Source organism: Mandrillus leucophaeus, unplaced genomic scaffold (genome assembly GCF_000951045.1).
Source record: "Mandrillus leucophaeus isolate KB7577 unplaced genomic scaffold, Mleu.le_1.0 Scaffold128, whole genome shotgun sequence".
NCBI classification, from domain to species: domain Eukaryota; kingdom Metazoa; phylum Chordata; class Mammalia; order Primates; family Cercopithecidae; genus Mandrillus; species Mandrillus leucophaeus.
In genome coordinates, this window is record NW_012101209.1 from 1,635,848 (window position 1) to 1,648,245 (window position 12,398).

Sequence of the window (12,398 nt, forward strand, 5' to 3'; positions counted from 1 at the left end):
TCCAGAAGTATTAGGGGATGGGATCCTGGAAGCCAAGGATATACCTGTAGTTACCTGGGATGAAATGCTCTCTGCAGTCAAGGTTTTGGGATATCTGGTAGGTACTCCCAAGGTACAATAGGAAGGTCATGATTTCACTCAGTTTCCATGACCCCTGGAGATCCTTTAAGGCGAAGACTTCTAATTTACTTTCAAGTTCCATCCTAGGCTCACTCAGGCCCACTCTCATATTTCTCCTTTGGAATCTTAAAGGCCACTGGGCCTTGTATACACTGGATTACTCTGGGATGATCAAATTTTGGGGGTAGTCCTCTCCCCTCCCCCTTCCCCCTCCTCTCCTCCCTTCCCTCCACTTATGCCAAGTTACAGCCACCAGGAAAAATGGCGAAACATTTATTGAGTCATCTACAGCAGTCTGACATTCTTAAAATCCTGGACAAGATTATGAGCACAGCATTAATGGCAGCAGCGGTAGCAGTAAGGTCTGTGGGGCTTATCTTTATTGTGGGAGATGAAACCCAGGCTGGTCCAGCTCCCACGAGTGAGGCAGGAACCATGTCTGAGATGCCAGGGGCTGCACCACTCCAGCCCTGACAGAGGCAAAGCTACAGAAGACAGACATAAGACAAGACACACATGGCCAAGCGCAGAAACATCCCAAGACTGTGAGTTCAGGAAAATAAGGAATGGGCACACCAAAATGTCCCAGATCCTTGAAGATGACTCCCAAGGGCATGGCTGCTGTCACCCATATGGAAGTATCCTCTCTCTGATCCCAACAGAAAACTGAATCAGCTGATGCAGATAAAGCTAGAATTCTGTGTCCATCTGAGCCTTCTGGCGTCCCCCTTACTCCCGATGCTGGTGGTTTTACAAATGGGGCAAAGGTTAATTCAGGAGGGCTCAAAGCAGTAGATAAACAGCAAGGAGTCCCTTCCAGCAGTTTTCATCCCAAGAACAAGCCCACATCTGTGTAGTTTCCAAAATCTTTTCACACACAAGCCATCTCATTTCAACCTTATCCTTGGCCTGTGGGACTAACAATGCCAATGAAGTCCTCCCCATTACTCAGATTAGGAGGCCGAGGCCCAAAGAAGGTAAGCCCTGGATCACAGAGCAGGTGGCTAAGTCCAGGTTAAAAAGCAGGTCTCCCCACACCACACTGACTCCATTGCTTCTCCTGCAATAGAGTCCTGGAAAATCATCGGTCACCAGAGCCCCTCTCCTGTGCAAGGTTACATGCGTACTGCATGGAAGCCTTGAGTGTCACATTCTGTTCATGTGCAGGGCTGTGCACAAACTGGTGAGCCATTTACTCCTTCAGATTTATAAAATATACTGGATCCCACCATGGTGGCAGGCACCATGCTAGGCCCACGTGTATTTTCTTATCAGCCCAATGGGGAGGTTTGACCTATAGATCTCCAAGTTTCCTCCCAGCTTTAGTATTTTGTGAGCCTCCTCAGAGACATATGGGGAATGAGTCAAGGTCAAATAGGCCAGGAGTAAAGCTTGGAGAAGCCCAAGTCCCTGCTCCTTGCTCAGGGCTCTTCTAGCTGACTTCCATGGTCCCTGGGCTCAAGGAGGACTTTGTGATAAACTATTAATACTTTATGATAATACTAAATGATAAAGCATCAATACTTGCTGGCTTCACTTTGAAGTGGCCATGAAGAGGGCAAGGGACTCAAAATAAAAGAGTCCCTTTGAGCTTTCCCTTCCACGAAGAGTGAGGGTCAGATGAGAGAGGTGAGTGGGCATCCTTGGCGGGGATTATAGATGCAAGTGTTTCTCAAACCTCGGGCTTGGCTGTAGCTCCCTGGCCCTGTTCCACAAAGAATCCAGCTTGGAGGGGGTGGGGTTAGAAAGGAGTCACTGTAGGCCACTGGATGTGTCAAGCAGGGTGACAGAGCTACACACTGGGACAGAGAATGTGGCTTGGACTTAAGTGGGGAGTCATGAAGTCTGCAGTGCTAGGGACCACCACAGATTCACTGAACCACAGAGCCACCCACATCCTGCACTAGGACCCCCCTCTCTGGCTCCCCGACAGCCTCAGCATCCTTGACTTAGAATCCCATTTCCCCCAGGATGAGTGTCCCTCCCTGACACTGCCTCCCTGCTCCCTGGCTGGACAGTTGTGACAGGGAAAGAGCGATTTCTTCATCCCAAGGATAATTCAGCCTCCCATGGGTGAGTTTTGTCCTTTAGGATTGCATAGAACGAGAACCCCGTTTCCAGGAATGATCATCAACAGGGGTGGAGTCTGACAAGCCTGCTCCTCCCCAGCGCCACTTTTCCCAAGCCTCTCAAGCTGTCTTCACATGACAGTATTTCTTATCCTTTCCTGGCCCAGGCAAATACCACAGTCCTGGGGCCCATTCCAAGTAGATAGCTGGTGTTTAGACAGAGTTCCAGAGATGCGTTGGGCTACATACAAATCATCTATTCTTACTGCCCATTTTACAGATTTGAAAACAGAGGGTCAGAGAGGGAAGGGTTTTACACAGACCTTATGCTGTCCCCCTACTGCCTGTGACCCTGAAGGCCAGAACCTCCTGGGACATTGAGAATACATCAGGTATATGTGCTCATAAGACTGGCAAAAATTCATTCAGACAGAAAAACCAACCAACCAACCAACCAACAGGAACCCGGAACCTCTATGAGGACACGGGGCCAGGCTCAGGAAGCAGCAGACTGCATGGGGTTCAGGATTGATTTTCTTTTTACTGTTTTGTGATGATGTCTGTGTAATGCCAAAGTTTCTTCTTCCACAATGAAACAGATCTGCTGTTGGGAGTGATGATGAATGAATGGGGTCCATCCCCAGGGAGCTGCTCCTTGGATCTGGAGGTGGCCACTGGAGGTGGCACCCCACCCCAGCAAGGTATATATGGCTGCATCTACGTATCATGCCCAAGGCACCTGTTCAAATGTCCATGACCTAATCCTTCCTTCCAGGCCATCAGCTCTCACTGTGGTGTCCAAATGGAAGGGACAGAGGGTCCATTTCCAAGAAATGGAAAATAAACAGCATCCTGTCTCCATCCTTCTACACACACACACACACACACACACACACACTCTCTCTCATCAAAACCTGATAGGAGGCACAATGATGTATGCCCTTTTGCCTGCCTTGGCTTTGAACTGGAAAAATCACTTAAGTACAGGACCTAGAGAAGCAGCAGAAGTTGCCTCATCTCACAAATGGGAAAACTGGAGCCCAGAATAGGGAGCATCATGTCCACAGTCACAGCAGTCTGAACACAACTGGGATAGAGTCTAGTTTCCTGAACCCCAGGCTCCTTCCAAGCAGCCCAGACCCCCTAGCAGTACCCAAAGTGCAAGATGGCCACAGGACCCTTGCGTCAGTGCAGGTGGAGGGGATCATGAGGTCAGGTGCAGGGCAGAAGGACCACTGCACACTCCATGATCAATCTGAGTCGCCAAGCATGCCCAGGAAAGGGCAGGTAGCTCCTTTCTTCCTCTGGTTTTGCCAAAGACCCAGGGACTTACTTGACTGGCCAAGGACACAGAGCTCCTCTCTAAATTACAGCAGCAAGAGCCTTTTCCAGCCACTCTGAAAGCCTCTCCAGAAACATTTTCCCAAGTCCCCCAGGCCCCTTCCTCTTTATAAAATGAAGCAACATCCTCCTCCACCCAAAGTCCCCAAGCATTCCAGAACATCATCATGAAACAAGTCCACAAACAGAACTTGGACAGGAGTAATACCAAATGCTGACATGGAATGAGCTAGGCCACACAGGGACCACGTACTCTAGCACTTTCCTCTGCCTCCTCAGCTGGGCACCGCCCTATTGTACATTCTCAGGCTGAGGGTGTGCAACCTGCAGCTGGGGAGCCAGGGCGGGTGGTGGGGAGCAGCCGCCCCATCAGCAGCCGCTTCTGCTCCTGGGCATGGTGGGTGTGGCTTCTCCTCCCGACACCCCAGCAGCCCATGGTGAGTCAAGGTCAAGGGCATATAAGGGACATCTTTGCAAAGGTCTCAGAGATTTCAATAGTTGAGTCCAGGCCCGAGGAGCTGGTGTCTGGGGCTCCACATCATCCATGGGGGTGGGGGTTGAGGAGCCCTGGGCCCCAGACTCGGGTGCAGGTGCTTCAGGATTCGCCGACATCACAGGCAGGCGGCTGGTACATCCTAGTCATGGCTTTGACTGAGGGGAAATGGGGAGGGGACGGCTTAAGGGCTCTCTGTGGTGGGCATGGTTGGAGACAGCTTCTGGAAGGCATCCATGAGGGTAGAAGAGGTGGAAGGGAGGTGACCAGAAGAACCCTGTCCATCTTAAGCTGGGGGTAAAACAATGGAGATGGCGAAGGTTTTCTTCCATGGGCCTCCCAAACTCCATCTCTTTCCCAATCACAGCCACATTTCTGGCTCTCAGCTCCTTTTGGATCAAATGAAAAGCACCAGAACCTTCCCTGACCTGCACACTCTCCACCCAAACTGAAGTCTCTGATGAGAAAAGCCTTGGAGCCGTCCCACTGCCCTGGGGCCCAGGAGCTGAGCACCCAGACACCAAGATGCCAGGCGAGTGCCAGGAGGCCTGCACCAAGCGGTGTTCTGGCCACCCGAGCGGGCCCTCTGCTAGGCCTCAGGGACTTGGGTCCAGGACTGAGAAGAGCCCCACGGTGGCATGCACACTTGAGGGGTCACACCCAAAATCAGATGATGGGGGGCTGTTGGGGCAGGTACCACCCCAGCTCCCACAGGCAAGGTCTCTTCAGCCTTAGCTCACAAGGCCTCACAGCTGGGGTCAGGCCATCACTGAGGCTGACCAAGACACAGTGGGATGGAGCTGAGACCCGACTGGAAGTGAGCGGGGACACTGGGGCAAAGGGGGAAGGGATGGGACAACTTTTCCAAATTTGAGGAGTATTTACATGTCTGGGGTCAGGGGACCACAGTGAGTGGGACCAGTACCAAAACAAGGAGGGGACAATCCCAGTCTGTGCCCTGCCTCCTTCTCCCCCCTCAGGAGCCAAGCTTCCGGCCCAGGGCCTGCCCAAGGGGAGGGAAGAGGCGCGAACATGCGTGGGCTGGCGCCTGCCTGCAGTCCCAGCCTGTGGATGGAGGAGAGGAGGAGGAGGGGAGCACGGCTCAGGTGGCCAGATTGTCAGCAGGGAGGCCAGACATGCGGATTTGGGAGCTGCTCTTGCTCAGGATGGAGAGCTGGGTGCCCCCGTTCACCCCACTGCTGGCCAGAGACGGGTGTCGGTGCTTGAAGTCCACAGCAAAGTAACGGTTCACCTTCCAGCTTCGCCATTTTCGCTTGATCTCCGCTTGTACCTGCAGGGAGCAAGGTGGACATCACTTCCAGGTGGACATCCTCTCCAGCCTCCAGGCCCTCTGGCCTGGGGCCCTTCCCAGACTGGCACTGCCACCCTCAGCACCCTTCCCCCTCCCTAGTTGCAGCCTGCGGCCTTCAAGGTCTCCAGTGGGGGCTTTTAGCAGCTGTAGGCAGGGACGCCTCTGAGGAGCCGACCTGAACAACCCCTTCCCCTGCCACTTTCTGAGCAAGGCCTCCTAACAGCTTCCTGTTGTTTTCAGGCCAGTCAGAGACTAGTCCATCGGGTCCTTCAAGAAATCTTTAACAAGCAGCCGCACAGGGCAGGTGGATCGGGAAAGGATCCCCTCTCTTGGCTGACCAGTAAGAGGGCTACACATTAGAATCACCTGGGGGGCTTTAAAAATTCCAGGTGCCCAGGTCATACCCCAGAACAATTACATCAAAAGCTCTGCACAAGACCCAGGCATCATATTTTTTAAAGCTTCCCAGGTGACTCCAATGGGCAGTCAGGGTTGAGAACCATTAAATAATGCACCCCTCTGGGAAAACACACACCCATGTAGCTCTTAGCATGGTGAGTGGGGGCCAGGCTGGGTCTCAACCTCCATGTGCCTTTTCAGTCAAGCACCTTTGTGCAGTGCACAGACTGCACAACTGGAAGCAGCGCCTACAGCCACCCTCTCCAGTTCCAGCTCCTACTTCCACTGCAAGCTCAGAACAAGCTACATACATGCCCACTTCTAAGCTCTCCTGGCCATTACCTGCAGGGCCCTTTCTGCCTCTCCTTGTCTGTCCTAATCTGATCCTTCTGTAGGTTGTCTGGGTGATCACAGAGCCCAATCTCTTTGTTGCTCAGATGCAAAAGAGGAAGGAACCTGCCCAGGTGATGCAGCTAAGACCCAAGCACTGGTGCAAAGACTCCCGCCTACTCTCAAATCCATCCTAGCCATTCAGTCCCCACTGCTGCCCCAGCACCTCTGTTTCGGGTTGTGCTCAAGAGTTTCACCCCAACAGGGTACAGAGGGAGCCCCCGAACCACATCTCTGGCAATGGAGTATTACTAGAAGGTTCCAGGTCTCTCCCTGGGGTCTCTTCCAAATTCTCAGTCTCCCTTTTATCAGGGGACAGTTTGGGCCAGGCTGTCTGGCCAATTAGGGGCAGCCCTGAGTGCTGGGCAGCTCCTGGCTCAGCAGCTGTGCCGAGCACAGCCTCATGGCCTGTAGGTCCTATGTCCTGTGCCCCAGCCTTCCTTATTGTCAATTCCTCCTCACCATGGAGTGTCTTATGGAGAGGACCCTCCCAGGGAGATCTGCGCACAGCAGAGCTGACGCTTTTACCAGGAGCTTTGCTCTTCAGGTGGGGCCTCAGCTGCACGGCTAGAAAAGTGGGACAGATTCCAGCACAGGGTGCAGGTATCAGGAGGTCCTGGCACCACACAATGCCAGGAGCTGTGTGACCAGCCCCTCCTCTCAGTGCTGGGAACCCGGCAGAGTCCCCTCTGGGGAGTCAGTCCCATGTGGCCGACAGGTGGCTCCCCTGTCTGCTTCCCAGAAAGCCCCACTTCCACTGCCAAGAAGCCAGAGGGACAAGGTCTTACCTCGCCATTCAGAAAACAGTAGAGAACAGCCACCACAAAGCCCTGCGAATAGAGAAAGTAAGCCTGAGGATGCTAGCAAAGGACTTTCTGAAATGCTGTGTGGGGCATGGAGGGGGTGACTCTAGGAAGCAGAAATACACCATGATCTGGATGGGGGCACCTGCCCAGGGATCTGGGGTAAGATGGGACAGTTCTACTCTACCAGTGAGGCCACGTGGCTAGTGGGCAAGTCCTATCCCACAGATTCTAGCTTTGGATCTCACATTCCCTTGTTCAAATCCTTCCCATTCCCAAAGGCCAGCTTTACCCCACTTCCTATAAGAAGCCTTCCCTGAATGCCCTAGAATTTATCTTGGCTCCTAACCAGCCTGCAGGCTTCTGAGGGTAGGACCCCTCCAGGACAGAACAGACCTGTGCCATCCTTGTCCACCGTCTGCCCTCCCTGGGCCATCTCCCCAATCTGCCCTCCCTGGGCCAGATACTGTCATACACAGCAATGCAGAACACCACGCAGAGTGAGTACTTGGCACAGCATATGCACTTAGCTATTCTCTATATATTCTTTAAACCTACACTGAAAAAGCAGGAGCATTTTCTTGAATGCTGCAAATTAGTTCCTTGCAATCCCTGTGCCCTGTGCTGTCGCTTGAAGGTGTTGGAAGAATGATGATAGCTCAAGGACCCCAGAACTGGTCAGCGAGCACAGAGACAGGAGCCCTGGGCTCTGACTCCTGGGCCAGGGCTTTGTCTATGAGCCCATGAGGCCAGTCTCAGATGAGACCCATGGTCAGTCTCACCAGACGAAGAACCTGGGCCAGGTTAAATGGCCTTGAAGTAAAATGGTGGAGGAGATCAAGTCAGATCTGGAGAGTAACTTTCTGACCATCAAGATCAAATCCTAATTCAAACAGCTGGCTTAGGGAGAGGCACTCTGTCCCCAGACACTCCAGAGCTGCCCCTGCCTACGTCTGCCCACTGCTGCTCCTGCCTGCTCATTTCCTCACCGTGATTCGCCTAGCCCCTTACTCATTTCCCGTCCATCCAGTCCTTCCTCCAGGCACAGAGGCAGCATTCTGTTCGCCCTCTCATCCCCTCACTCACTCATGTCTGTTTGCTCATGCACTTGTGCAGCTCACTGGGCTCTCTGCGGCCAGGCCCTGTGCTGGGGACCTAGAGGTGGGTAAGACAGAACTCAAGGGGTACATGGCCTAGAAAGCTGAAGTCAGGATGTGGACACACTGGGCTCTTGAGGACACTCCACCCTACACCCCAGGCTGCTGGGAGGTGCCATCTCAGGTCACCCAGGGTGGGGGCCAGGAGTAGGGGCAACTGGTTCAGGATACTCAGATGCAGTGATGGGCAGACACCAGTGTGTCTTCTTACAGAAGCCCTGAGGGTAGACAGCAGACAGGGCTCCCTCATCACCTCTACTCTAGTACTCATTTCACAGTCTAGGTTAAAGAGCCTCCAGCACCACCTGCCGGTGAGCAACTGGCTCCCAGTGAGTTCTGCCCTCCCCACGCGCCACACCTACCTGGAAGGAGCCCAGCCCCAGCTCAAACACGAGTCTTTCCCTTTTGCTGACGTTCTCTGGGGAGAAGGCGAATACCGTGTAGTGGATTCCGAATAGTGGGATGAGCAGCAGGGTGGACCGGGCCAGCCGCCTGTCGGGAGAAAGCAAAACACCTGCGCTGGGGACTTCCAGGGCTCAGGGCCAGAGCCACGGAGGGAAGGCTCAGTGAGGGGACCACAGAGGAAGGAACTCGGGAGGGATTCTAGGAGGAACTTACTGACCCTGGGCATCGGCAATCTCCAAGTGGGCAGGAGGAACCTGCTGCTGGGAAACTGAGTCAAAGGTGGAGGAGAATGCTCTGAAGTGGGCCAGGCAGGGGAGGAAGGGCTGGAGGACTGCAGTGCTTCCTGAGGCAGCTCTCCCGGGGTTCCCCTGCCTGCCTCTGGCCCTAGGCTGACAGCAGGGTGGGGCTCCGTTCTGAAGGCACAGGGCCACAGAAGCCCACAGCTAGGACACTGGGACCATGTGCACTTGTGGGTCCTGCTCTATGGGGGGTGCTCCCAAGGGTTCCCCCAGAGTGGGCACACTGGCTCCCCGTGGGTCTCCCCAGAGAGTCCAGCTCTGCCCTGCAGATGCGGCCTCCCCCACATCTGCATCCAGCCCGGCTCCTCCAGAGAATCAGCCTCCCCAGCTCCCGGTAGAATCAGCCTCCCCAGCTCCCGGCAGAGCTAAGTGCCCCGGGGTGGACAGCAGGCATGAGGCAGTCATTTGATTTGGGGCAAATATACCACGTGTTCCTCTCTCCCTCATCCAGCCTTTCTGGGAGAGAATGTTCTGTTGAACATGGGAGCTCCAGATCGCTAGAGAAGCCGAACTCTTGGAGTCTGTGTGAGGCCCTTGACTTCCTAGCTTACACTAAGAGAGGAGAAGGAAGGAAGGAAGGAGGAGACACAGTGGGAGGAGGAGCAGCCTGAGGAGATCTTCAGGCAGAGGAAGCTCAGCCCGGAAAGGAAGAGGACCGTGAGTGTGGGTGCCCACCCCTTCCCACCCTGCTCACAAACAAGGGCCAACAGGATCCGAGCAGGTTCCTGCTGAGCCCAAATGTGATCCTGACCGGCCCATCCTTCCAGCCTTCCTCTTATCTGTCTGTCTTTGACTGTGACTCCCTGAAGGTGGGAGTGGTGCCTCATTTATCTGGGGCAGGGAGCTGACACTGGGAAAATGCCTGTTCCATGAAGAAATCCATGTGGCACACAGGCCTAGAATGAGAGCCTCAGCATCCTCAAAACAATTATCTCTTGGGCGCTCGGGTCTTGTTCATCTCTGGTTATCCATGCCTGGCACCGGAAGGCAACAGCGGGTGCTTGTAGAAGGAATGAAAGTCAAGAATGCAGAGGAAAATGGCCAGAAACATGGGACATGGATGCCTTGGGGATTCCTCTGTGGCTCTACCTATAGGGGCTACTTTTAAAAAGATGTCTATTGAAGGAGTCCAGGAAAGGAAGCTGGCCCCAGAACGTGCCTGTGGCCCCTGCCTTCCTCCTCCTGGCCTCCATCCCCACAGGTGGGACCATTTCCAAGTACCTGTCCCTGTAGTCTGAAAAGGGCCCTGGAAACCAAGAAGTCAAATCTCTCCAGCTTCCGTGCTGGCATTACATGGGACGGATTCAGAGTGTGAGAAACAGTGACGCTTCAGGCCTTTCCCAGCCACAAGGTGGGTGCAGTGATAGTAGTGAGGGCATTCCACAGCACAGTCCAAGGGCAACACCTTCCCTCCTCGTCAGCCCTACAGCAGCCCCAGAACAGTCAGGGACTTCTGCTGAGGAGCCAGGGCATCCCAGTGGCCACTGTGGCAAATGGGGCAATAGGGACAGACAAGGGGTCTCTAGAGCCCAGCGTTCTGGGACTGTGCTTCTAAGCTAACCGAGGTCTCGGGACAGAAACATATGATGTGAGCCACTACCCATAATGACATGGGGACTAAGCCTCTGTGCTCCTGCCCTGAGGAGCCAGCAATGGGCAGAAGAGTCCTAAAATACCAAGAAGGGCATCAGAGATGCCCAAATTACAGTGGGCTGCCCAGGGGGACAATGGTACCCTGAGTAAAAGGAATGTCCAAATTGAGTCTGATATTCCAGCCAGAGACTCCCTGGGGCAAAGTGCTTAGGATTCCCTGGGTTCAAATCCTCCCTCTGCCAATTAGCGGTCCTTGAGTGAGTGACTTAATCTCTCAGCACTTCAGTTTTCTCATCTGTAAAATGGTGATGATACAAGGACCCAGCTCACAGAGTTGTTGTGGGGATTAAGTGAGTTAATGCTGACTCACACACAAAGTGCTATGGACACTGGAGTGGAGTTCCCTGCCCTGTGCAGGGGGAAGGTCTATATGAACTCAGGCTCTGAGACTCTTGGAAATAATTTTGCAGTTGAAAACACTGAAGCTCAGAGAAGGTGGGGACTGAGGAAGGCCACACACCAGGCAGCAGCAGCAGAGACCATGAGGGTGCTGCCTCCTCAGGAAGCACTCACAATGGCCGTAGATCCATCCCCATGCCCTGCACACCCACCCCATGACCATGAGGCTGCAGAGAACTCACAAGACACACAGACACCAACATGCAACAGCCAGGAATGGGTTTGGCCTGGGAGGCACAGGCTGGCTCTCCACTCTCCTCCAGCAGCGGCAGTGGCAGCATGCGTCCCCCACCCCTCCAGGATTCCTGGCCACAGCGTCGGCCACGCACACTTACAGAGTAATGGTGGACAGTTCTGACATCCTGCAAGAGTGCTGCTGAGCCCGCTGTGGCTTGCAGTAGCATTTCTGCACGCAGCTGCTGGGTGTGACAAGATTAGCACTTCTGTCAGCTGGGGGGCACCAGGCAGCGAAGAAACTCAGTTTACAGGTTAGGCAGAAAAGAAGAGGGTATGGAGACAGGGCCAGGGCAGTCACATGGAGGAGAATGAGGGAGCCAAGGGCCAAGACATGGGCAGCTCTGGACAGAGAAACGCACGCCTATATGTGGACATGAGTGTGCATGGCCGCGCACACACACGCGCGCACGCACTCACACTCACACTGGGACCACTGATAGGTGGGTGGGCTTAGAGGGTGTGTGTTTCCAGAAGGTGGCCTGGGCTAGGTCTCACACAGGGAGTCAGGGCTGCCTCCAGAGTTGGCTCCAAGCTTAAGAGCCCAGCCTCGTCGAGGTCCCACTCAATAAGACAAGAGTTGGAAACTCACACTGCGGACCTTCTGCACTGCCTAGCACAGGCAACCTGAGCCTCTAATCAGGCCAGTTCTGGGCTTGGCTGTGAAAGTCAACTTGGGTGTCCGTCCACTGGTCTTTCCCCCCTACCCTCTCCCTCTCCTCTGGTCCATAGCTTCCTCCCTCTGAGCCTCCCAGCAACACAGAATCAGCATATACACAGGGGACAGAGGTAAGTCAGATTGAATGGGTTGTTAATTCATCCAGACCTAAACTATTCCAATACGACAGCCACTACCCATATGTGGCTATTTGAATTTAAATTAATCAAATTAAAAACCCACATCCTCAGTTGTTCTGGTCACATTTTAAGGGCTCAACAGCCACATGGAGCTAGTGGTTATCATATCGGACAGCACAGACATAGGACATGCCCATTACTGCAGGGAGTTCTTGGGGACAGTGCTGGGCTGGACTTCTTGATAAAAGTTCAATGGGCAGGGGCTGAAGACTGAGAGGAGCGCCTTTGGGCACGGCCCCATGGCTTTCAGAAACAAACCACTTCAAGGAGGGGGACCCAGGCTGCAATCTCGCTCTACACTCTCCTGGGTGGACCCAGGACTTCTGTCTCCTCAGGGAGGTCTCAGGCTGACTCTCTGTGTCTCCAGTATGGTCCTGCTTGGACTTGGGCTGACACAAGCCATGAACACTTTCCCCTTCTCTCACAGATGTGTCAGAGATAGATGATGAGCTGTATCATCTTCTCA

The 12,398-nt window shown here is 53.9% G+C and overlaps 1 protein-coding gene across 5 annotated transcripts in view; it reads right to left on the reverse strand.

Moving 5' to 3' along the window:
* Positions 1–372: 372 nt before the first annotated feature.
* The window catches only part of ADCYAP1R1 (adenylate cyclase activating polypeptide 1 (pituitary) receptor type I), a 58,732-nt gene continuing 46,706 nt past the window's right edge, over positions 373–12,398 (reverse strand). For 2 of the 5 annotated variants that reach the window (XM_011972191.1, XM_011972190.1), the window contains 3 exons: positions 8,447–8,576; positions 6,913–6,954; positions 373–5,314 (listed from right to left, as the gene is read on the reverse strand). In XM_011972191.1, the coding sequence (XP_011827581.1) occupies positions 5,126–5,314; positions 6,913–6,954; positions 8,447–8,576 (361 nt within the window). In that variant the 3' untranslated portion in view covers positions 373–5,125. Of the gene's footprint in view, positions 5,315–6,912; positions 6,955–8,446; positions 8,577–11,175; positions 11,260–12,398 lie in introns of all 5 variants that reach the window. The other 3 variants (XM_011972189.1, XM_011972187.1, XM_011972188.1) reach the window with 3 other exon arrangements.